This window comes from Ostrea edulis, chromosome 4 (genome assembly GCF_947568905.1).
Source record: "Ostrea edulis chromosome 4, xbOstEdul1.1, whole genome shotgun sequence".
Lineage (NCBI taxonomy): Eukaryota > Metazoa > Mollusca > Bivalvia > Ostreida > Ostreidae > Ostrea > Ostrea edulis.
The window spans coordinates 80613326-80636521 of NC_079167.1; the positions used below are offsets into that span (position 1 = coordinate 80613326).

Consider the following 23196-nt stretch of genomic DNA (forward strand, 5'->3'; position numbering starts at 1 on the left):
TAACTATGTGGCCAAATACTAATTCAACGGGACTGAATCCTAGGCTTCTCTTGCAGCAAATAAAACAAGGTGAACCTCTTTATCCCAGTCTTTATCATACTGATAACAATATGTCTTTAACGTAGTTTTAAGACTCGGGATAATCAGCAGTAGACTTATCCTGTCTAACAATTAACTCATGCATGATCTGTTGAAGCAACCCTGGCATAAATTTGAACATTGATCTGACTAAATACCCTTAGGCACTCCTACAAAACTGAAAAACTTGGTAAAGGCTTTGTCTTTGTCTTAATACTCCTTAGAGGTATGACTTCGTGGAATCGAGTGGACATACCCATGATAGTAAGCAAATGTTGGTTCCCTGACCTAGTTTTAGGCAAAGGTCCTACACAATCTACCAACACTCGATTAACAGGTTCTTCAAACGCTGGATTGGGTTGGAGAGGGGGAGAGGAAATTTTCCGGTTAGGTTTATCTACCATCTGGCAAACATGAAAAGATTTGCAAAATTCAGAAACATCCTTTCTCTACTTAGGCCAATAAAAATGACTTAAATTCCTGTTACAATTCTCATTTACTCCTACATGACTTACCATAGGTGCATCAATCGTGAACTAAACTCATGATGTCCCTACGATATATCACTGGGGCCACTGGTGAACGACCCACCATACTTCATCAGGTGGTCGCCATTTTCGCATAAGGATCCCATCGTTGGTATAGAGAAGTATTCTGTAACTTTGGCGGCCTCTTCTGGCGGAAGTGTCTTCTTGCTCAGTTGGACAATATCAGTCTTTAATTTGCGCTGACAGTAGCTTCTCTCTACTATGGGTGTTTGTGCCCTGGTCTAACTATCTAACTGCATTGAGATCATCATCGTTTTCAGTGGAGGATCACTGTTACATGAATGTTTGTTTTCATGTGAACTGTCATCAAGGTCAACAGGACAATGTCACTGAAGTCAATTTAATTAGATTGACCAGCCGTGTTAAAGGGTTGAAGATGGTCAGCTTCGACTTCTTTTTCTTCTGGTCATCGATCTAATAATAGCACAGACTGGATATAAGTCGTCGTCTTCATCCTCGGACGCCAAATTGGAAGTGATTTTACACACAAACTATATGATATGGTACAACTCTGCCACCAGCTAAATTGTTGTCTAGCAAAAATGAAACGCTTTAAATGGGAAGAGTAGGTCGAACATCTAAAATAACTGGTCTAATAATTAAATCTGATTTCAGATAACTTCTATTTAATGAATCATCAACGACGCCTAGTTCAACACTCTGTAATGAAAAGAACCCGTCAGTAAAATTCTACTCAGACAAAGGCAAAGCATTCTCTAACAATAAAGTTTTTGCAGTACCAATATCTATCAAAATCTGAACACGTTTAAATTCACTGGAGCTATTGAGTGAAACAAATTCAAGAGACCAAAAGGGTTTATTATTCTCCATAGAATTAACAGACTTGGATTTTGAACCCTAAACATCAAAATGAAACAAGAACACCGCTAAGAGGAGCATCCCATCGCGACAGGAAAAGTTTTGAACAAATGCATTATTTAGGCATAACTAAATAGGCATAACTTTCTCTCTCTCTCAGTTGCGTGAAGGTATAACAAAGCCTTTCCTATCGTCTCTAAGTAAACAAGTATGTTGTTGTGGTTTGTCAAGGTTATTTTTACTCTTAAGATCAAAGCATTCACTAATCAGTAACGTTTTCTCTTACAATAAGTACAAGTAGGAATATTTCTAACTACTAATCAACACCAAAATTGTCACACAGTGTTTGGATCGTCGTGTTTATTCTTTATGAACATGAATTCAAAAGAAAGCCTGGTACATGATTACGAACGCCCGGGTGCTTTCTTAGAAGGGATACGTCGCTCCATGACCGATCGTCTGCAACAAATGAGTACACAAAGATTTTTTTTTTTCAATAACTCATGTCTGTTCGAAGTGTCGTATCTTTTGGGTCATGTTATTTATGTTTACCCACTTTGGGAGCTTTACACGATTACATTTGTACACAATATCGTATGGTGAACAAGCGATTTTCAACATTTTTTGCAATAAAAGTATTATAACATACCTCTGGTGGATCAGCAGATGTTGCCCGTAAAGTAGACGTATCATGAACGGCGGTGCCCTAAGAAAAATTAGTAAAAAGTATCCATGTTTAGGTCAGGTATTTACAGTATACAGGTAGTTACAGTATACAGGTAGTTACAGTATGCATGTTTAGGTCAGGTAGCTACAGTATACAGGTAGCTACAGTATACAGGTAGTTACAGTATACAGGTAGTTACAGTATACAGGTAGGTACAGTATACAGGTAGTTACAGTATACAGGTAGTTACAATATACAGGTAGTTACAGTATACAGGTAGTTACAGGTAGTTACAGTATACAGGTAGGTACAGTATACAGGTAGTTACAGTATACAGGTAGGTACAGTATACAGGTAGTTACAGTATACAGGTAGGTACAGTATACAGGTAGTTACAGGTAGGTACAGTATACAGGTAGTTACAGTATACAGGTAGGTACAGTATACAGGTAGGTACAGTATATAGGTAGTTACAGTATACAGGCAGTTACAGTATACAGGTAGGTACAGTATATATGTGCTCTAGGAATCCGTGTTCCATGCTGTTTTGCGTCTTAATAGAGATTATTTTTACTAATGTAGAGGTGACCAACTTTATATGGAATGCTTTGAATTTTGATCGATGTATGGCGCCTGATGCCAGGCAGGGTTCTTTATCATGACAACAAATACGTGACATGTGCTATCCGTTTTGATGTGTTCTTATCCAAAAGACCGCAACTTTCTGCTGCGATGGAACTGTATCTACCTATGTTTACATCAAAGAGGGGATATTTCCGTGACGAAGTATAGGGGCCTCCGTGGCCGAGTGGTTTGAGCATCGCGCTCAAAATCACACGGCCTCTCACCTCTGTCGGCGCGGGTTCGAATCCTGCTCGCGCCGTTAAGTGAGAAAGTTTCCCAGTTTACTTTCGGAAGGTCGGTGTTCTCTTCCCAGGTACATTGTATCTGGGTTCTCTCTTCCACCAATAAAAACTGGGCGCCACCATATAACTGAAAAATTGTTGAGTGTGGCGAAAAACATCAAACAATCAATCCGTGACGAAGTTTGCTAGCTTTATCCTCTAGGCTATCTCGACCGGTCAAGTGCATATGGGGTTGCTTAAAGAAGCAATATCATGATTTAAAAATAGAAACAGAAATTCTGAATTCGAGGGGGTGACCTATGGATGTTCGAAAAGTAACTGCAATGGAGGACTCCTAAAGACAAAACAATTAGATGAAGTCAGAAACTCCTGTAAAATATATATACTCTGACATTAATATCTATTTTCAATAAAATATATAAGTATGAAGAAAAAGTGGACAACCTTTGTGTCTTTTAATCAAGTACGATATCTAACCTATGTAAACAGAAACCCGACACGAGCCTTGTTTACATAACAAAGAATTGTGAGCTCTGTATCTCTCTTGTAACTCTACAACTGACATTCACATTTTTGCTGACCACTAGAAATACGCTTGTTAACCATTGTAAACATTAGAAATGGGAAATTAAAATTTGAAAAGTTTCAGCTCAAAGCCCCTTTAAAGTGGTTTCACATTACATAGGAATGTGGACTATATCTGTTTATGTAGTTGAGATGGTATACTTTGATCCTGGAACGCTTCTTCGCCGTCTTTGCCTACTAATAACAAAAACATGCACATATGCTTCTAAAATCATACGATTCTAATTACCGAGACATATCCAGTTTGTGATTTTCACAATTTCGGCAGAGGCTTTCATGATCTAGACAACTATGCATGTACGCACATTTTTGCCAGATTCCCGAGTATGAGAGATATGTTCGAATATCTAATACATTTCACTATATGATACACATAGACCCGCTTAGAGACTGAGCCACTGATTTCACAATTTTGTTTTATTTTCCGATGCATCTAGTTTGTTTTTTCAGATTTCAGAGAAGCGCGACAAAATTCAAATACATGTATTTGACGATGCATTTTCACAAAAAAAATCATTCTCGCTTCGCCAATGGATCTAAACCATTTGCATAACTCAGAAACTCTGAATATTTACAATGTTTTGAGCGTCTTACAGCACTTGGGAACCCTAAATTGTCAAATTTTCTCAATGTTCTAAGCATCGCACAGCACCCAGGAACCCTGAATTTTTACATTGCTGGCACTGTCATACCCGCATGTAGTATGAATATGCACATGGGTGCAAATGATCAAATTATTTACAGCTTGAACAATTACTATAGGTTCAGCACGTGGTCTACGACCCTAACAGCTTGAGCACAGACTTTAAAAAATACTAGTTTTGTTCCCCTATGCTATAAAAAGAACATGCAATTTCTATGAAAAGTGGACACGCAGCTACTGAGAAGTGAAAAGTGTTCAAAGGTTCATGACAGATTTGCAAGAAAAAGTAGTAATACTGACTCACGTGACTTGAAAACCTAAACATATTGCAAATGTCTAGATTGATCGGACTGTACTTACCGTGGATACTTGCATGTACTCTTGCACGGTGGCAAATCGGCTGACACAATCAGAATCTGTTAAATTCCCGGACTTCACTCTGACTCTACCACGAGGACATATATTGCTGGGACATGGAGATATTTCATCAGTTTCGTATTCCAACTCGTGAATCATTTTAAAAAAGATAACTCTGCAAGCAAGATACAGTAATGAATATTAATCTCATTTACCAACACATGTGCAATTAGTGGATATACGGAGTACTTCAAAGAGAGACTTGAAATAACGACGCCATGCGGAAAATATCAGGTTTGCATTTTATTCTTATTTCTTGGAAGTTAGAAATGTTTACATACAATTCATTGTTAATTTAATGATAATATTGAAACCATCATGAAATGAGTCGTCACTTTCTTGAAGACGTGTTAGTGTTGTCGTACTAGTGAGTACAAACCCCCCCCCCCCCCCCCTGAGCAGCAGATGACTTATAAATACCAATTAGTATCACCATCATTGGACTACCATCTGTTTGACTGACCTCTCTTTAGATACAGCGATGGAATTCATAATTAGCTCCATCCTAATAGTATCACAATAGTTAGTAACACCTAATAGTATCACGATAGTTAGTGACACTATGTGTAAAGCAATGGAATTCATAATTAGCTCCATCCTAATAGTATCACAATAGCTAGTAACACCTAATAGTATCACAATAGTTAGTAACACTATGTGTAAAGCAATGAAATTCATAGTTAGCTCCATCCTAATAGTATCACAATAGTTAGTAACACCTAATAGTATCACAATAGTTAGTAACACCTAATAGTATCACAATAGTTAGTAACACCTAATAGTATCACAATAGTTAATAACACCTAATAGTATCACAATAGTTAGTAACACCTAATAGTATCACAATAGTTAATAACACCTAATAGTATCACAATAGTTAGTAACACCTAATAGTATCACAATAGTTAATAACACCTAATAGTATCACAATAGTTAATAACACCTAATAGTATCACAATAGTTAATAACACCTAATAGTATCACGATAGTTAGTAACACCTAATAGTATCACAATAGTTAGTAACACCTAATAGTATCACAATAGTTAGTAACACTATGTGTAAAGCAATGGAATTCATAATTAGCTCCATCCTAATAGTATCACAATAGCTAGTAACACCTAATAGTATCACAATAGCTAGTAACACCTAATAGTATCACAATAGTTAGTAACACCTAATAGTATCACAATAGTTAATAACACCTAATAGTATCACAATAGTTAATAACACCTAATAGTATCACGATAATTAGTAACACTATGTGTAAAGCAATGGAATTCATAATTAGCTCTATCCTAATAGTATCACAATAGTTAGTAACACCTATGTGTAAAGCAATGGAATTCATAATTAGCTCCATCTTAATAGTATCACAATAGTTAGTAACACCTAATAGTATCACAATAGTTAGTAACACTATGTGTAAAGCAATGGAATTCATAATTAGCTCTATCCTAATAGTATCACAATAGTTAGTAACACCTATGTGTAAAGCAATGGAATTCATAATTAGCTCCATCCTAATAGTATCACAATAGTTAATAACACCTAATAGTATCACGATAGTTAGTAACATCTATGTGTAAAGCAATGGAATTCATAATTAGCTCCATCCTAATAGTATCACAATAGTTAGTAACACCTAATAGTATCACAATAGTTAATAACACCTAATAGTATCACAATAGTTAGTAACACCTAATAGTATCACAATAGTTAGTAACACCTAATAGTATCACAATAGTTAATAACACCTAATAGTATCACAATAGTTAGTAACACCTAATAGTATCACAATAGTTAGTAACACTATGTGTAAAGCAATGGAATTCATAATTAGCTCCATCCTAATAGTATCACAATAGTTAGTAACACCTAATAGTATCACAATAGTTAATAACACCTAATAGTATCACAATAGTTAATAACACCTAATAGTATCACAATAGTTAGTAACACCTAATAGTATCACAATAGTTAATAACACCTAATAGTATCACAATAGTTAGTAACACCTAATAGTATCACAATAGTTAGTAACACCTATGTGTAAAGCAATGGAATTCATAATTAGCTCCATCCTAATAGTATCACAATAGTTAGTAACACCTAATAGTATCACAATAGTTAGTAACACCTATGTGTAAAGCAATGGAATTCATAATTAGCTCCATCCTAATAGTATCACAATAGTTAGTAACACCTAATAGTATCACAATAGTTAGTAACACCTATGTGTAAAGCAATGGAATTCATAATTAGCTCCATCCTAATAGTATCACAATAGTTAGTAACACCTAATAGTATCACAATAGTTAGTAACACCTAATAGTATCACAATAGTTAGTAACACCTAATAGTATCACAATAGTTAGTAACACCTAATAGTATCACAATAGTTAGTAACACCTAATAGTATCACAATAGTTAATAACACCTAATAGTATCACAATAGTTAGTAACACCTAATAGTATCACAATAGTTAATAACACCTAATAGTATCACAATAGTTAATAACACCTAATAGTATCACAATAGTTAATAACACCTAATAGTATCACAATAGTTAGTAACACTATGTGTAAAGCAATGGAATTCATAATTAGCTCCATCCTAATAGTATCACAATAGTTAATAACACCTAATAGTATCACAATAGTTAATAACACCTAATAGTATCACAATAGTTAATAACACCTAATAGTATCACAATAGTTAATAACACCTAATAGTATCACAATAGTTAGTAACACCTAATAGTATCACAATAGTTAATAACACCTAATAGTATCACGATAGTTAGTAACACCTATGTGTAAAGCAATGGAATTCATAATTAGCTCCATCCTAATAGTATCACAATAGTTAATAACACCTAATAGTATCACAATAGTTAATAACACCTAATAGTATCACAATAGTTAATAACACCTAATAGTATCACAATAGTTAATAACACCTAATAGTATCACAATAGTTAGTAACACTATGTGTAAAGCAATGGAATTCATAATTAGCTCCATCCTAATAGTATCACAATAGTTAGTAACACCTAATAGTATCACAATAGTTAGTACCACCTAATAGTATCACGATAGTTAGTAACACCTATGTGTAAAGCAGCATACTTACCCAGTCACTTTGTCATAATAATAGGTACCAACTGTGTAATCGTCCACCACTTCCTGTCGGGAGTTTACCGCACGCACTTTACGTTTGATCTGATCCTTCATTCGATACTCGAATTCAATATCAGCCTCTCTCGGAACGCAAAGTGCAATAAGAGCGTACTTACTCCTAAATTGATTAAAAAGACAGAGCATCATTGAGATGTGTACAACCAGATTGTTAAATCATTGAGATGTGTACAACCAGATTGTTAAATTTGTAAATTTTGTTTTCATTTCAATCTTTTCATTTTGATTTATTTTGATGAGAGAAACTCACTTGGTAATTGTTTCAGCGTCAAATGTAACCACAGAGGGTACAGCACCATGGATTTTAACGAGGTAATTATGGGATCCGCCCAGTATCGGGAGAAACTGTTTCTCTTCGTCCATGTGTACAGACGGTAGGTTAGGATACACCCCGTCCGTTCGGTACACATTCATATCTATGTTAAAGCGGTCTTCGTACGATACGAAGATCTAGGAAGAAAAGAAGCAAAATGACATTTCAAGGGGAAAAGACAAGAATCGGTGTGTTTGTGAAACACTGATTTCTCCGTATGTCAGCAAACTATGGTACCTAAAGGTCTTGTCACAAATAATACCAATGTGAAATATGAGAGCCCTATAAATACCTATTCAAATGTTTTGAAAAGTAGCTCAAACGCCCATGTCAAGGTCATGAGGTCATCTATTTTCGTACTAAAAGAAGGTCTCCTCATAAGGGATACAGATAGGTATTGTCAAAAGGGATACTTATTTGTAATATGAAATCCCTAAACATTTAAAAGTTATGGCCTAGCTTAAAGTTTATCAAAAATAAGTCAGACTTCAAGGTCATGGGGTCAAAATTGTGGGTATCAACACAGGTCTTGTCAAAAGAAATACACATGTGCAATACAAAAACTCACTCACCATCCATTCAAAAGGTGTAGCCATGGTTAAAGATTTGTTGACAAACAGATGCAAATACCGAAAACTATATGCTCTCGAATTTCCGATTACATGGGCATAAAAAGTACGAATTACTTAGTTGTGTTGTACATTAGAATTACGTTTCAGTCCACTCACAAAATTCCTACACGATGCATGTAATTCTGTTATTATTTGTGTTCCAAGACACTTCCTATCCTAAAAATCATTACTAATCATCTTTGTTACAGACGGGCAGTCAGAAGTTATGTCCATTGTCGGTTTAAAAGAACCACTGTCAAACAGTGTAAACGTTTCAGAGAAATGTACCTTTCCATACACATGTGGACAATATGCTGCATTCCAACCAGACCTGATTTTGCACTTTCCTGTAAGCAGGAAAGGTTTATTGGTAACAATTGTGACGTCATCATCCGTCATGGCTTTTTTGTTGTCTCGTAAGGCGAATATGGAATCCATATCCGGAGATCTTGAGGTACAGTTTTGAAACATAAATCGTTTGCCTGGTCCCTTAACGAAAATGAAAGACGTTAGAAATCATATACCAATGGGAGAGGTCTATTTGCTGGTATACAACATCGATGAGCCGTTCCAATTTCTAGATTTAAATTCGTTCAATGTATCCTTCTTAAATTATAATGTAAGATTTGGTTAGAAAAGCTCATCTTTAAATAAATGCACATATTTACAAAATATTCTGATAAGACCTCACCATTTCGACAATTTCAAAGATAATATCAAACAATAAACGTGAATTAAATGTTTTAATTTCTGGTCTCTAATATTGTATAGTTATCGTAAGGCAAATGGTTTGTCCGTATTTTAAAAATAACATTGGATACGCAAGATGTAACTTGTACATTATGTACATGTAGATCTTAACGTACATCATCAAAGTCGAACATGACATTATCCAAGGAGTTTCTTGGGTCGTTATGATTCATACATTGCTGATTGCCAATGGCTGTACTTATTCGTTCTGATGATGATTCAAAACTACCAAACCACGTGTTCTTAAGCACTATAGGTCCTTTAGAGAAACGGAACCCAATGGTATCCTTATTCCTAACAAAGAGGAAAAAATAAATGTATCATAATTGTAATTTACATTTTCAATAATTTCGTCTTTGATATCTTAATTAGTTCCTCGTGAATGCACTGCGGTTGTGAACAATGTGCGTATGAATACAGATCAATATAGTAAGCCCCTTTTAAAGGCAGGTGATTATAAGTAGAATGTAGATATTAAAAACACACTTTAATTTTGAAAACACGAGATGGTGTGAACTGTAACGTTTCACTTTGCATCTCATGAAGCGCTAATGCTTCTTAAATAAATGCACACTGAATCAATATATATCTTTCAAAATCATCATGAGTGACCATTCATGAATTATACTGTCAGCGTATTCCACAACCAAATAAGTCCCAATACAATTATTCCCGCAATGTGGTAATAAGCATTCGGGTTATATATAACATGCAACATGAATCGAATGAAAGGTATATCTATCGTCCTTTTATAGCCTTTAATGGCAAACTAAGAATCATTAGATTAGTTCAGATACAGTATATAATGATGAGAAAGCTACAACACATGCTTTAAGTAGATGAAATACGGTTAAATTTCCCAGAACACAACTATCGTAATCAAAACTGAGGTAAATAGCTCTCAACTTTACCTGAAAATGAGATTTTCACCAACGTTATCCGAAAGTCCGATTATAACACTGTCTTCAAAGATTTGCCATACTGCAACTTCTCTGTATTGTGAGAATGCAATGGAAATTTCATGAATTATTAGGTTCAGTCATGGTAACAATGTTTTAAGAATATTCAGAATACAGAATTTGTTCATTGCTTAACATATACTGCTTATATACACGAAATTACAATATTTCTCAATGGAAACCGTCAGGGAAACCAAAAACAATCATAAAGTTAGTTTTAACGACATCAGACGCAAAACAATCAAACAAACATATTCTATAGTATTGCATTTTAAAAACGGATCTACACGGTGTCAGACAAAACTTTCACTTATACCAACCTCAGTAAGAATGCCCCGAATGGACTGTCTGAAAGACTGGAAAGAAATTATAAACTAGCTTTAGTTTGATTTGAAAAAAAAAATTCCATTATTTTCAGTTACTAGTATACGACATGACTTCTTAATCTACTCACGATGCTCTTTTAACGATAACGGGTGACGACCGGATCCACAGGTTCTGTCGAGTACATTTACTGGCTGAAATAGGAACACATTTCCAAGATCTGATGTCAGTTTCATAAACAATTGTGATTAAAATACATTGCATGAAAAGTGGAGATAAAGAACAGTGATCCATCTCAAGACTGCATTAAGGAATACGAAATATAGAGTTGAGGAAACACCGCCCCTGGACATACCAGAGGTGAGATCAGGTGTCTAGGAAGCATAAGCACCACCTGCCGATGGGTCACACCCGCCATGAGCCTTATATCTGCATGCTTGTATTTACTTACTACTGTACTGCAGCATTCCTTTTAAAGGGATTATGAATTTTAACTTTTTATCAGGTGCTGCGTATATGTACGTATGTACCTGTGAGACCCTCAAATACCGCAGGGACACGTGGTGATGTAGGATCCAAAGGATTCATTCTTGGGTGGTAGCGGTTGTACCCTCCAACAGTAAAGTTTTCGTCCATTTCATTATCAATAAAGAAACACTGATAAGGAAATAATAACATATATCTTTATTTCTTAATATAAGAATATAGCACTATATGATAATTATCACGATCGAAATTCAAAATCTTATTTTGCTTGCTACATTTTATTTAATTCATGGCGTGACAATGATTTTACCGTCTCATAAGAATGACAGGAATTGTTCAGGAACATGGTTATCTTGGTGTTCCTCGCCTCTCCTGGTTGCATGAAGTTTTTATCTGCAGAGGGTCCAACTGGTGCAACAGGGTACACGTACCAAAACCCTATGCCCTGCAAATGTGATTCTGGTCTTTTTAATCTGCTATAAACTACACTAGAAGTAGCTCTTCATAGATTACAATCAGTAGGAAGTTAAAATATTTATTATGGTATGTTAGTTGTATAGTAATTAAAGCCCCGCTCGAGAAATTTTCATTCATATCGAAACGTCACCATTGCCGGTGACGGACTGCAAAATGTCGGCCTGTGCTCGGTGCTTGGGGCCTTTGAACAGGATGCTGCGGATCTTTATCATGACACACCTACTTTGACTTGGTGCCTCGGTTTTTGCGGTCTCATCTCATTTAGTCGCCTCAAACGACACGTAAAGGATATTGAGGACCTAGTCAATACGCCGGTTTCGAAATACGTTCGAGTTATTTCCCTTTGAAGAACTCCCGTGCTTAATAAGGCGCGAAACAACTTGTTTACATGCGGGAGTGGGGCAGATATTCATCACTGCATAAGTGAATGTGCTCAGTAAGTTTCTCATACGGTGTTTCATCACCCGAATTCAACTGATACACAAACTAAGTAAATGTTAAGTATTCAGGGAATAATCAAATACGTGGAATTCTTATTATATCCGTAATTTCGTTGGTCGTAGGTATCATATCCAGGATATTACTTTCAAATATTATATTGTTTTTATGTTTCTACTTTAGTCAAACATTTCTTTCGATAGTATTTTCCTACATTTACATATTTAAAGAGAAGCTGCTTTTAATACATTTTATCGTCTTCCTCACTGACTGTAGGTTCACTTTGTCCTACTTAGGCGCTCAAAGTTCTACTAAATGTACCTCCTACACAGGAGAGGTCTTATCTCGAAACTAGCGTATTAATTAACGTTCTTCTTTGTTCTTGAAATACTTTGCATACGAGATAAAACTTCATCTTCAGGAACTTACAAATGACTGTACTATATTGTCGGTTATATGTTAGTGAGCTTTCGATTGCGCCTTTACAGTTGATTTTTAAGAGTAATTTACTTCAGATTAGTCGATAAAAATATAATCAATTCCTAACATAAGAATATCGAGAAAGTTAAGTCTGCCGTTTAAGGACAGAATAACTGGTTGGACTATCTAAACGAAATGCAGATAGAGAGTTAAAACGGAGCAATTAAACATGGTAACCACCCCTACACATTCACAAGAAATAGACACGTCCTTTGATTAAAACCTAATGAAAATGTCTTCGAGTGGATAAAGTCACATTTTTTTTATTGTTGTTTCTCGTTAATTATCGCGATTTTCGATGACAGATTTAAATGAAAGTACGTCCCATGCTGATTTAACTTACAACTTTAAAAGTGGGCGGCTTTCGGTTTGTTGGGTTTTGTGAACCCTGTCATTAATTTGGAAAGGAAGAATTTTCGGTTTGCAGGTTTTCATACACTACTACATCGATTTGATAGGAAACTAACTCCTTAATCATGTATTCGTCACTTATCCATTGATATGGACTAAGTCGCCCAGTGTCAACTTAGGAGTTAATAATATGGACTTTTACAATTTTAAGTTTGTAGTTGTATTTACAAACTGTGGGTACGAACAAACTACAATCAAATCAATCCCTAAATGTAAGGGGAAATAAGCATGTTTGAATCGTGTACCTGACCGCCGGCAGCTACGTTGTTTACCATGGTTGTCAATGGGTTGGTGATCCAGTAAGTAGCAGGGCCTTTATCTCTGTAAAACATTAAAAAGACTTTAACTAATGAAGGGTTTAACCATGTTCTTTTTCAATCAAGTTTTGTTCATTAAAATCTTTATTCTAACATATGTATGCATTTCACCTGTTTTAACCAGATTTCTTTGATTTTAAATCGGTGTTTACAAACAACTGTCACTCGGCCATTTCTAATGCATGAATCAAGTGATTGTCACGTGTCCAGATAAGACTTTCAGAGGTAAGATCATCGTAAAGTTGTGCACTACAGTACAATGCCATCAGTTCATCGTAAAGCTGTGTACTACAGTACAATGCCATCAGTACAATGCCATCAGTACAATGCTATCAATACAATGCCATCAGTACAATGCTATCAGTACAGTACAATGCCATCAGTACAATGCTATCAGTACAATGCCATCAGTACAATGCCATCAGTACAATGCTATCAGTACAATGCTATCAGTACAATGCCATCAGTACAATGCTATCAGTACAATGCCATCAGTACAATGCTATCAGTACAATGCCATCAGTACAATGCTATCAGTACAATGCCATCAGTACAATGCTATCAGTACAATGCTATCAGTACAATGCTATCAGTACAGTACAATGCTATCAGTACAATGCTATCAGTACAATGCCATCAGTACAATGCCATCAGTACAATGCTATCAGTACAATGCCATCAGTACAATGCTATCAGTACAATGCCATCAGTACAATGCTATCAGTACAATGCTATCAGTACAATGCTATCAGTACAGTACAATGCTATCAGTACAATGCTATCAGTACAATGCCATCAGTACAATGCCATCAGTACAATGCTATCAGTACAGTACAATGCCATCAGTACAATGCTATCAGTACAATGCCATCAGTACAATGCTATCAGTACAATGCTATCAGTACAATGCTATCAGTACAATGCCATCAGTACAATGCTATCAGTACAGTACAATGCTATCAGTACAATGCCATCAGTACAATGCCATCAGTACAATGCCATCAGTTCAAGAGAAATAAAAATATCAAATACCTCTTAGTAATTCGCCGTATACGCTCTTTCGGAACTAAATTAAAAATTTAATTTATGTATTGGGATTTCCCTGATGCGTATGGAGCTATTTATACACGCCTAACAGAGCTAACGAGCGGCAAATGTCTGTATGCGTACCGGTGTTTTTACCTTATAAACTATCTTCTCACTGGGTTTTTTTCTTTTTTTTTTTTTTTACATGCAAATGTTTTCAATGATGTGATTAAGGAAAAGTAATAACTTTAAAAACTAGATCATCTACAAAAACTGATAAATGAGCTTTGGGCCATACAGCTTCAAGGAGTTAATCAATCTATTCGTTACTTGTCTGATGGGATGGCACCAGTAACCCCTATAATAGGGGCTCCCTCAAAATGTCTCTGTCCCAAACCAAGATTTCTGTAAAATGTAAGATTTCTCTCCCCTCCATCCTCCACAAAGAACCCATGTCCGACACAATCATAACAAACGTTGTCTGCGATCTAAAGAAACCAAAGTCACGTGTTAAACACTGTACTTATATTGCCTTCAAGAAACATTAAAGTATGAAACATTTGGGAAATATTTGAATTCTTGAAACTCACAACTGCCGATTGTGTTCCATGGATGGTTATACAGCGAAACTGAGTATGATGTATAGAGTTTCGCCTTATATAAGATGGAGTCGGGTACAAGGTGCGATTGGCTAGGTCAAAACACATATGGTAATGGAGAGGATATCGACCTGAAAGGTTTCATGTCGCATAATGCAAATTTAAAACATTCAATCTGTGTAACAAAAAACAATCAGACTGATCAAACCATACTTCATTTCAGTAAAGTTTTAATAATTTTTAAAAGTTATTTTATCTTTTTCTTCGACATTTCAGAGAGCATTAAGGATGATTTTTCAAATTTTCATTTCATATACATGCTAAATAAAATCAAATGTCTTTAAAATATATAATGCCTCACCTAACTTCAGTGGGTCCCCCAGGTTAGTTAACTCTGTCCCCTCCACAGCTACGCGCTTAAATCCCTTTAAAAACTTCAAGCATATTTTTAAATCTAAATTATGTAATTGAAGCAGGAAGAGTAATGACACATTCTAATCTAAAGAAATATAAATAGCTCTAGCAAGTTTATCGTTATTTCGGATTTCAAACATTTCGGTTGAGCATCACTGAAGATATATTATTTGTCGAAATGCGCATCTGGTGCATCATAATTGGTACCGTTTAAGTTTTACATATACAACTTGTTCATCATATTAATTAAAACGAGCGTAATTTTCATTCCCTTCCACTGCCTACTTGAACTTGTTTTGTACAGGAGGTTGTGAACAACTCACCTTCACATGTCCCCCATTGCTTTTTCCTTCGGAAACCTCAGAAGTTATATGAATGTACCGAGTCTTTAATCCTACTTCTGCTCGCATATCCACTCTTTTAAAGATTTCCCCGTAATGAGAAAATCTCAGATGGTCTATTCAACCGTACAAAAAACATGTATACCACAGTATGCAACGTACACCAAGAAAAAACTAGTAATTGATACAAATGGTCTGTTACATAAATATCATGACATGGATTGATGTTTGAAATGGTTTATGAAATCGCATATTTTGTAAATGTAGCCTCGAGCTTTACATCTTTAGAATGTTAGATATCACAATTCATATAATTTGATTTTAGAAGAAGTACCATTCACTGATGCATTGGTTGTGTTTATTATCTTCATTGTGATATGGAACAATGGTACTTCATATAGGCAATAGTCAATGTTGCTACTGAGATTGTATTGTATTTCATAAAATGTTTACAGAGGCAAGTGTTGCCAATCCTGACTTATCAACCACAGATGTACTTACGATCAAGCCTGATGGACTTAGGGGGACATGTTGGACAATCTATAATGGTGAAATCTTCCACTTGGTCCCATTTGTAATCAGTGGATGTAATGAATATTTTATCGCCTACAACATGCATTGAAGTCACTTTCACATTTAGAACATTTAGGTACATGTGTATCAATTATTCGTGCAAGGACATGTTATATATTTCAGAATGAGGCATGCTATTACACTGTAAATCATTTTGTGATGAAAACGAATTTCCAAACTACACTGATCTTACCCACACTCCAGTCATTCATGACGTCATCGAATACCGATATCACTGGTCGTGTGAGATATGTGTTAATGATGTTGAATTCTGTGTGACTTTGGTACTCTTTCACGTGGTGGTTGTAAGATATCACGACTATTTCTCGTTCAATATCCGGTATAGCATATGTAATGGAAGCTTCGTTATAATCTACGCCTCCAGAAGAATCTCCCCCCAATCTTTCCAGAACGGACGATTTGTTGCCTAAAAACATGTCCATATGTTGATATACAAGTGAATTTTGTGTAATAAAAACCAGTGAACAGTAACGTCAGCAGACAAATACATCTTATAAAATCTGTGTCATTGAAAAATTATTGAATGGGACCTTAAACAGCAAAGCAAACAAACAAAACACATGTCTATAAAAAGCAAGGGAAACACACGTCTGTATAAAGAAGTTTCAAAGGGGTCATTTCGTGTCTGATTCATTGTTCGCCCCGTTTGTTTGTACGTCAAAAATGTGAAATGTGGACAATTCAGTAACGGTTTCAGGGACAGATCATGGGAATTGAAACCTTGTACCTCTTTTTTTTAGAAAAGATAATCCCCCTTGACCAGTTTCTGAAATTTATCATAGGTGTCCTCGTAATTTTACTAAGTGGGGTCGATTATTTTCTATTACAGGAAATGATATTTATCAGTGGGAAGATTACCTTTAATGCCGATGGCTACGTATGCGTCATTATTTGTTGCCGATCTAAAGGTGGTGGCGCCCAAATCGTCCAGAGCATTATACAGCGCGCTCACATTCTTAGATCCTCGAAAGTTTTTTAGTGTAGCAATGGCAAATATATCTCCAGTGGGTATCCCTACATTCAGCAAATGCTTAACATGGTTCTTTGAATATTCAATTCATTTGTGGAACTACACATAGCAACATTTATTCGACATTGTTCATTTAACAGTGGATTTCCATTCGTTATTAATGACATACATGTATGAAGATTAAAATTGATGCGACTCACCATCTATAAATGTGATGAGTTCATTCACAGCCGCATCTACATCATCCTGAGAGGGATACCTGATTTTCCTATGAATCTTTCCTTTCACAAACACCGCTTTGTCGTTTATCACGTCATAATTCTCTGGTACAGAAGTATTAAAATGGTACAAGTAGACCCCTCTCATCTTTATCGGAGAGTTATCCTAAATGGAAAGTGTGAGTTTAGAATGGATACAACATTCATTTATTAAGTGTCAATCTATGCATTACCTTTCTCCTGTCTTTTTATCCCTTTGTCATTCCCAACGTTGTATAAAATATCTTCATTCGTATTATTTTGTTTTTACTTAAAACTAATTATTTTGCAGAATGATCGTTCGTAAAGATTTCACCAAAACTTCCAATCTCTCACATTATTCATGAAAGGTGAAGATATCGAACACTGATCAATTTCATAACTCCCTCAAGCGATACAAAATAAAGCGTTGGGCAAACATAGACCCCTGAATATGATAGAGATTGGATAAGGTGTGCAGGAAGAGTGAGCATCCCCTGTGTCGGTCACACCAGCCGTGAGCCCGATATCTTGATCTGGTAAACGGAGATATCCGTAGTCAAAATCAGTGTGTCAAGAACAGCCTAACAATCGATATGAGACACCTCAGACAAAATTTGACCCAATGATAGGTTGCATTAGCAAACTAAATTGTTTTAACGACGATATAATTTGCGAAATGTTGACTTTAAACAAGACTGTTGACACCACTGCACCATCAACTTGTTTGTCGGTAGTCTGCCACGATTTAAAAACTGATCATAAGCAGAACAAGTTCGTGTGCATCGAATCAGGTGAGATATATAAAGATCATATGCAGGTGATAATGGAATATTGCTACAGAAATATGGGGAGTTAACTATGTAACATACATCGTCGCTTTTTACCGGCATAAATAATTTAAATGTTAATTGATATATGTGACAAGGAATTGTTAACACAGAGTTCGAAACCCCATTTCAAAGGTTTGAAATATACCAAATATTGATAGAAAAACCGTTCCTCCTCAATGAATTTAGATTATAGAAATTCAAATTCATTACAATGTATGACATTAACAAATTTTTATGCGAAATAATTTAAGGTGAAATCGAGGAAGGTGGTTTATATATGATGCAAGGGACGTCTTTGCAGGTGAAATGTTTGACATACTTTGTGCTTGTAGATTTCTCCATGGGTGGAGTTATATTTGGGTGCTGTCTTAGTCAGTTTGGTCCATGACCTCTTGTCCTTGCCGTGAAGTTCTAGTGTTCCACCTGCCAGTACCCCTATAAACTTCTCACCCAGTTTGGGAATATCCCTCTCATCTGGTTCACCTGCAAACACCAAAGATGTTTGCATGCATCGACTTCTATTTCACTCGCAATCTATCATGTGATGCGAAGCATAGCAGTCATACTTGATTCGCTTCACATGATAGGTTGCTAGTCAAATTGAAGTCAATTCAGTCAAAATGCAATTGACATTTCATTTAAAAGCTATTAATACAACCATTATCATTTTTCTAAAAATGTTTCTCTTTTAAAAAAAATGAAAGAACTGTATATGTATCCTTTAAAAAGTCAATTATAAAACCATGGCAACATCCGCAGCTAATTTTGGGATATTTTTCTTCAGATAGTACATAATAACCACCATCAAATTCGCAATGTCTTCGTTGGGATTACCTGGTCTAATCCGCTTGATACATAAGCACATGCCCGAAATAAACATTGCATCTTTTGCAAGCGTCTCCCTTACTTCAGACGGCATCGTCACAGGCAATTTATCGATAGATTCATTAGAATACAGAGTAGAATTTTATACCATTTGGTTTCTTGCTTTTACATCGGCTAAATTGGGTTCCCCATATTTAGAGTTCTATACCTTTACTCTTTAACAGTAAAATCGAACCCAAGCGATACATTTGCCTGTAGGTGTCGTTGAATAAGCTAAACGAGTCAATCTATGTGTAGCCTGCCCAAACTCTGACAAGGTATCAGACGTTCTCTGTCGTCTTTCCTTTAACTGCGCACGATAAAGTTTCGTCTGATTTGGTGACGTAAAACGTCCCTCTAGAGTTTTATCAGCTGGTCATATTGTTGTCATTTCCCTAGAAACATTTCTAGGTATACCTTGAGCTTAATACAAGCCTTTCTTTAAAATGTCTTTCTCCGATTTATCATTAATAACGGTACGTGCATCAATGTCAGTTCTGCAGTCCTACCAGAAATGACTTCCATCGAATGTTGCAGTTTTTCATATTGCCGATCCGTCATAGAGTCGGCAGTTGACTAATTTCCGATTGTAGATCATGGAAGGCGAAGATGACAAACAGTGATCAGTCTCATAACTCCTATAAGCAATACAAAATAGGTAGTTGGGCAAACACGGACCCCTAGACACACCAGGGGTGGGATCAGGTGCCTAGGAAGAATAAGCATCCCTTGTCGACCGGACACACCCGCCGTGAGCCCTATATCCTGATCAGGTAAACGCGGAGTTATCCGTAATTAAAATGAGTGTGTCAAGAACGGCCTAACAATCGGTATGAAACACGTCAGACAGCATTTGACCCAATGATAGGTTGTATTGACGAACTAGATTGTTATAACAACCATAGAATTTGCGAAATGCTGACTTCAATCGAGACTGCTGAAACCCCTGCACCATCAACTTGTTTGTCAGTAGCTTGTCTGGATTCAAAAACTGACCATACGCAGAACAAGCTCTTGCGTATCGAATCAGTTGAGAGACATAAACACCATATGCAGGTGATAATGGAATATTGCTACATAAATATGGGAATTTGATGGTGGAGAAGCTGAAATCATCCCGTTTGTCATACAGCTGAGCTGCCAGTCTACCGTTAATGTTTACTTTCAATATGCAGTGGTGCGTTATTGCTAACATTTCTCATCATCCCATACACTGTACGTATGTTCTCAATATCCTATGGGTGCAAACATCAGTATTGCATTTGAAAATGTTTACGCTCTTCATGGTAACGTCGCACTAACCCTTAATGGATACTTACTTATTAAACTATAACCATGTAGTATATTCATATTGACACCTGTATTTTGCGTCATCACAGGGCGCACAGTAACATGCCCTGGATGTATGTCCATGTATTATCTGTTCATCTTTCCACTTCTTTCGCCCGACAGCAACACAGCTGATTTCTCATGATCACAATCCCTACATTCAGTAAATTCAAACATTGCAGCTCGATTGTCTATTGGTGTGAAATATCTTTATACAATGTACATCATTGTGCAATTCATCGCAACTCTTTTTCCAATCTGATTAAAATCAGATCCTAGAATACGCTTACAATCGCTACAATAGTGTAGCGATCTAAGTGAGCGGATCTCAGGATCTGGTTTTAATCAGATTGCTCTTTTCCAGAAATGGTATTTCCTCGTCTAACAGGTTTGAACCTACCCAAGCAGTATCTTCGTCTACTCTTGTCAACTACGAATTGTGATCTTTCAGTTGATATAACCTTAATCACGTGATCCTAGAGGATTGAAGGGGATCTATAAACAGGAAAGGGATCTAGAAACAGGAAAATGATCTAGAAACAGGAAAGGGATCTAGAAACAGGAAAGGGGTCTAGAAACAGGAAAGGGATCTAGAAACAGGAAAGGATCTGGAAACCGGAAAGAGCCCCAGCAACAGAATGAGATATCCGACTTTTGTTTCAATAAAACACTTGAAAATTCAGTACGATTGAAGATATACCTGAATTCCGCTAATGTTTATATTGCACATTATTTCTGTCATTATTAATGATTAAAAGTTTGTCTTTCTCATGAAATAAATATCGTTTGTTAAGGTACATGATGTTATGAAATAAAGTAAGTAGGAATAGAGAGAGAAAATTCTTTAAACAAAAATACAGACATTGACAACTTAAATGACACCCGATGTAAGTGATAAAAAAGATCACTTGAAATTTCCTTCTTTAATTTGTTTTGTAGTTTATTTTTATTTTATTTTATTTTTCACTTTGAGAAACTTTATTCCCCTATTTTTCAATATCTCTGTGCCCTGATTTTGTTTCTTTTTTTCATTAGGGGAAATTCAGTTATTGTTTACTAGATTGCTGGTTGTGCCTATCCCTCGGACCCCCATTTTAGTGTTGAATATTACATCTGTAATCCAGAAAAAATACTGGGTCTTCATTATCAAACGTCTTTTTAAACTAAAATTCTGCTTTCACATACGGGTATGTTCCATATTTTCTCACCTCTGTATATTTCATCAAAGAATCCATTTTTAAGTGATCGAAATAATGTTATTTGTTCAAAGATTTTCTGTATTTTTCTTTAAGAAAAACGTTAGGATTTTGACTATATTTGAATGAAATTAAAAACTCGTAACATGTTTGAAGTCCTGTGCTTTAAATGTACATGTATTTCAATAGTAGAAACAAATGATTTGAAGCTGTATCATGAATATGTTTGTGCAAAACAAATCATCGAGTCTTTCTTTAATTTTTCAGTTTGTTTAGCTATTTTCTAGGGGCCGAAATAGTTCAACTGGGAGATCTACTAAACATTCTATACGAATACATGAATACAGCTAATACTAAGTGTCGATGAAGAAAACCATCGCAATTTCGTATCCTCACGATTTGAATCAGAATGGATGGATAAACGGACGAACGGATGGACGGACGGATCGACGGATTGATGAATGGATGGATTGATCTTCCACTCCTAAAGTAAGCTCTCTGCAGACTATGTCACCACGGCAATGACCTATGACAATACTGCAAACTACAAAGAATTTGCAATACTTGCCTAATAACGTGATCTTTGCCTTTCTTTCGAACTGACATTCCTCACTTCCTATGTGCATTTCTCCCCCACTCTTGATCAGAATATGACGTAATCTCAAACTGTAGTCACCGTTACTGCTCCACACGAGGCGGCCACCGTCTTGTATCTCAATAGCAAACAACTCGGGAGGAATCGTGTCTAACAGGACGGAGAAATTAAGAAATATTTCCTCATTCTCCTGGGGCACCTGTTGGAGCAGGTAGATAAAGGAAAAGCGTGTATATAACATGCAGAAAACGAATGCTTCTGATAGATTTGTATGACGAATGAATATTTCTTCTCGAAGACTCCTTTTGGAGAAAATCTCATGATATTTTCAAAAGTTTGATTACAGATGGTATTCTTTACAAGGTTAACTTGATGAAAAAGTTATGCTTTATAAACTTTGCATTTTGACCCAATCATATCGTTTGGTATAGACTATTTCGAAATGGCTGAAAGTTATCCAAAACGGCGTAAAAAGCACAATCAATCAATTTTTCGAAATCATTTTCTCGCTGCCTCCAGTGTTTTTGGGAATTTCTTTTTCGAACTTTGATACATAGGTTATTACCATATAATTTTCATAAAATTCATAGGATTCTTAATACTCGCTCTCCCCTGCAATTGGTATATCTTTTTAAACTGCAGTCATACACGTAGAGAATTAATCCTTATTCGTATACTCACCTTTCCGCTAGGCCAGGAGGCTGCTTTTGACCACGGCTTTAATGTCCCATCCTCATCAGGACACGCCGACAGAACCACAGAAATGTACAATGAAATGGACAGGAAAGGAGGCCAGGTCATTGTCATCTT

The 23196-nt window shown here is 36.0% G+C and overlaps 1 protein-coding gene across 1 annotated transcript; it reads right to left on the reverse strand.

Annotated features, from left to right (window-relative positions):
• Positions 1-1820: 1820 nt before the first annotated feature.
• On the reverse strand, positions 1821-23193 carry LOC125669176 (cell migration-inducing and hyaluronan-binding protein-like). Its single transcript, XM_048903622.2, has 24 exons — positions 23068-23193; positions 22360-22585; positions 18722-18885; positions 17534-17717; positions 17222-17377; positions 16536-16769; positions 16271-16375; positions 15752-15885; positions 15376-15448; positions 15006-15145; positions 14746-14903; positions 13318-13393; positions 11577-11711; positions 11311-11437; positions 10911-10974; positions 10777-10812; positions 10409-10489; positions 9614-9791; positions 9036-9236; positions 8074-8273; positions 7759-7923; positions 4567-4738; positions 2095-2151; positions 1821-1904 (listed from the first exon to the last, which is right to left on the reverse strand). The coding sequence occupies exons 1-24, from the start codon at positions 23191-23193 to the stop codon at positions 1872-1874; spliced, it is 3225 nt and encodes a 1074-aa protein (XP_048759579.1). The 3' UTR covers positions 1821-1871.
• Positions 23194-23196: the final 3 nt, after the last annotated feature.

Coding starts and splice junctions, on each gene's coding strand:
- LOC125669176 (XM_048903622.2), bottom strand. CDS start 23,193: ATGACAATGACCTGGCCTCCTTTCCTGTCCATTTCATTGTACATTTCT. Junction 15,449..15,751: donor GCAATGGGGGACATGTGAAG/GTGAGTTGTTCA, acceptor ATATGCTTGAAG/TTTTTAAAGGGATTTAAGCG. Junction 13,394..14,745: donor GGTGCCATCCCATCAGACAA/GTAACGAATAGA, acceptor AATGTTTTACAG/AGATAAAGGCCCTGCTACTT.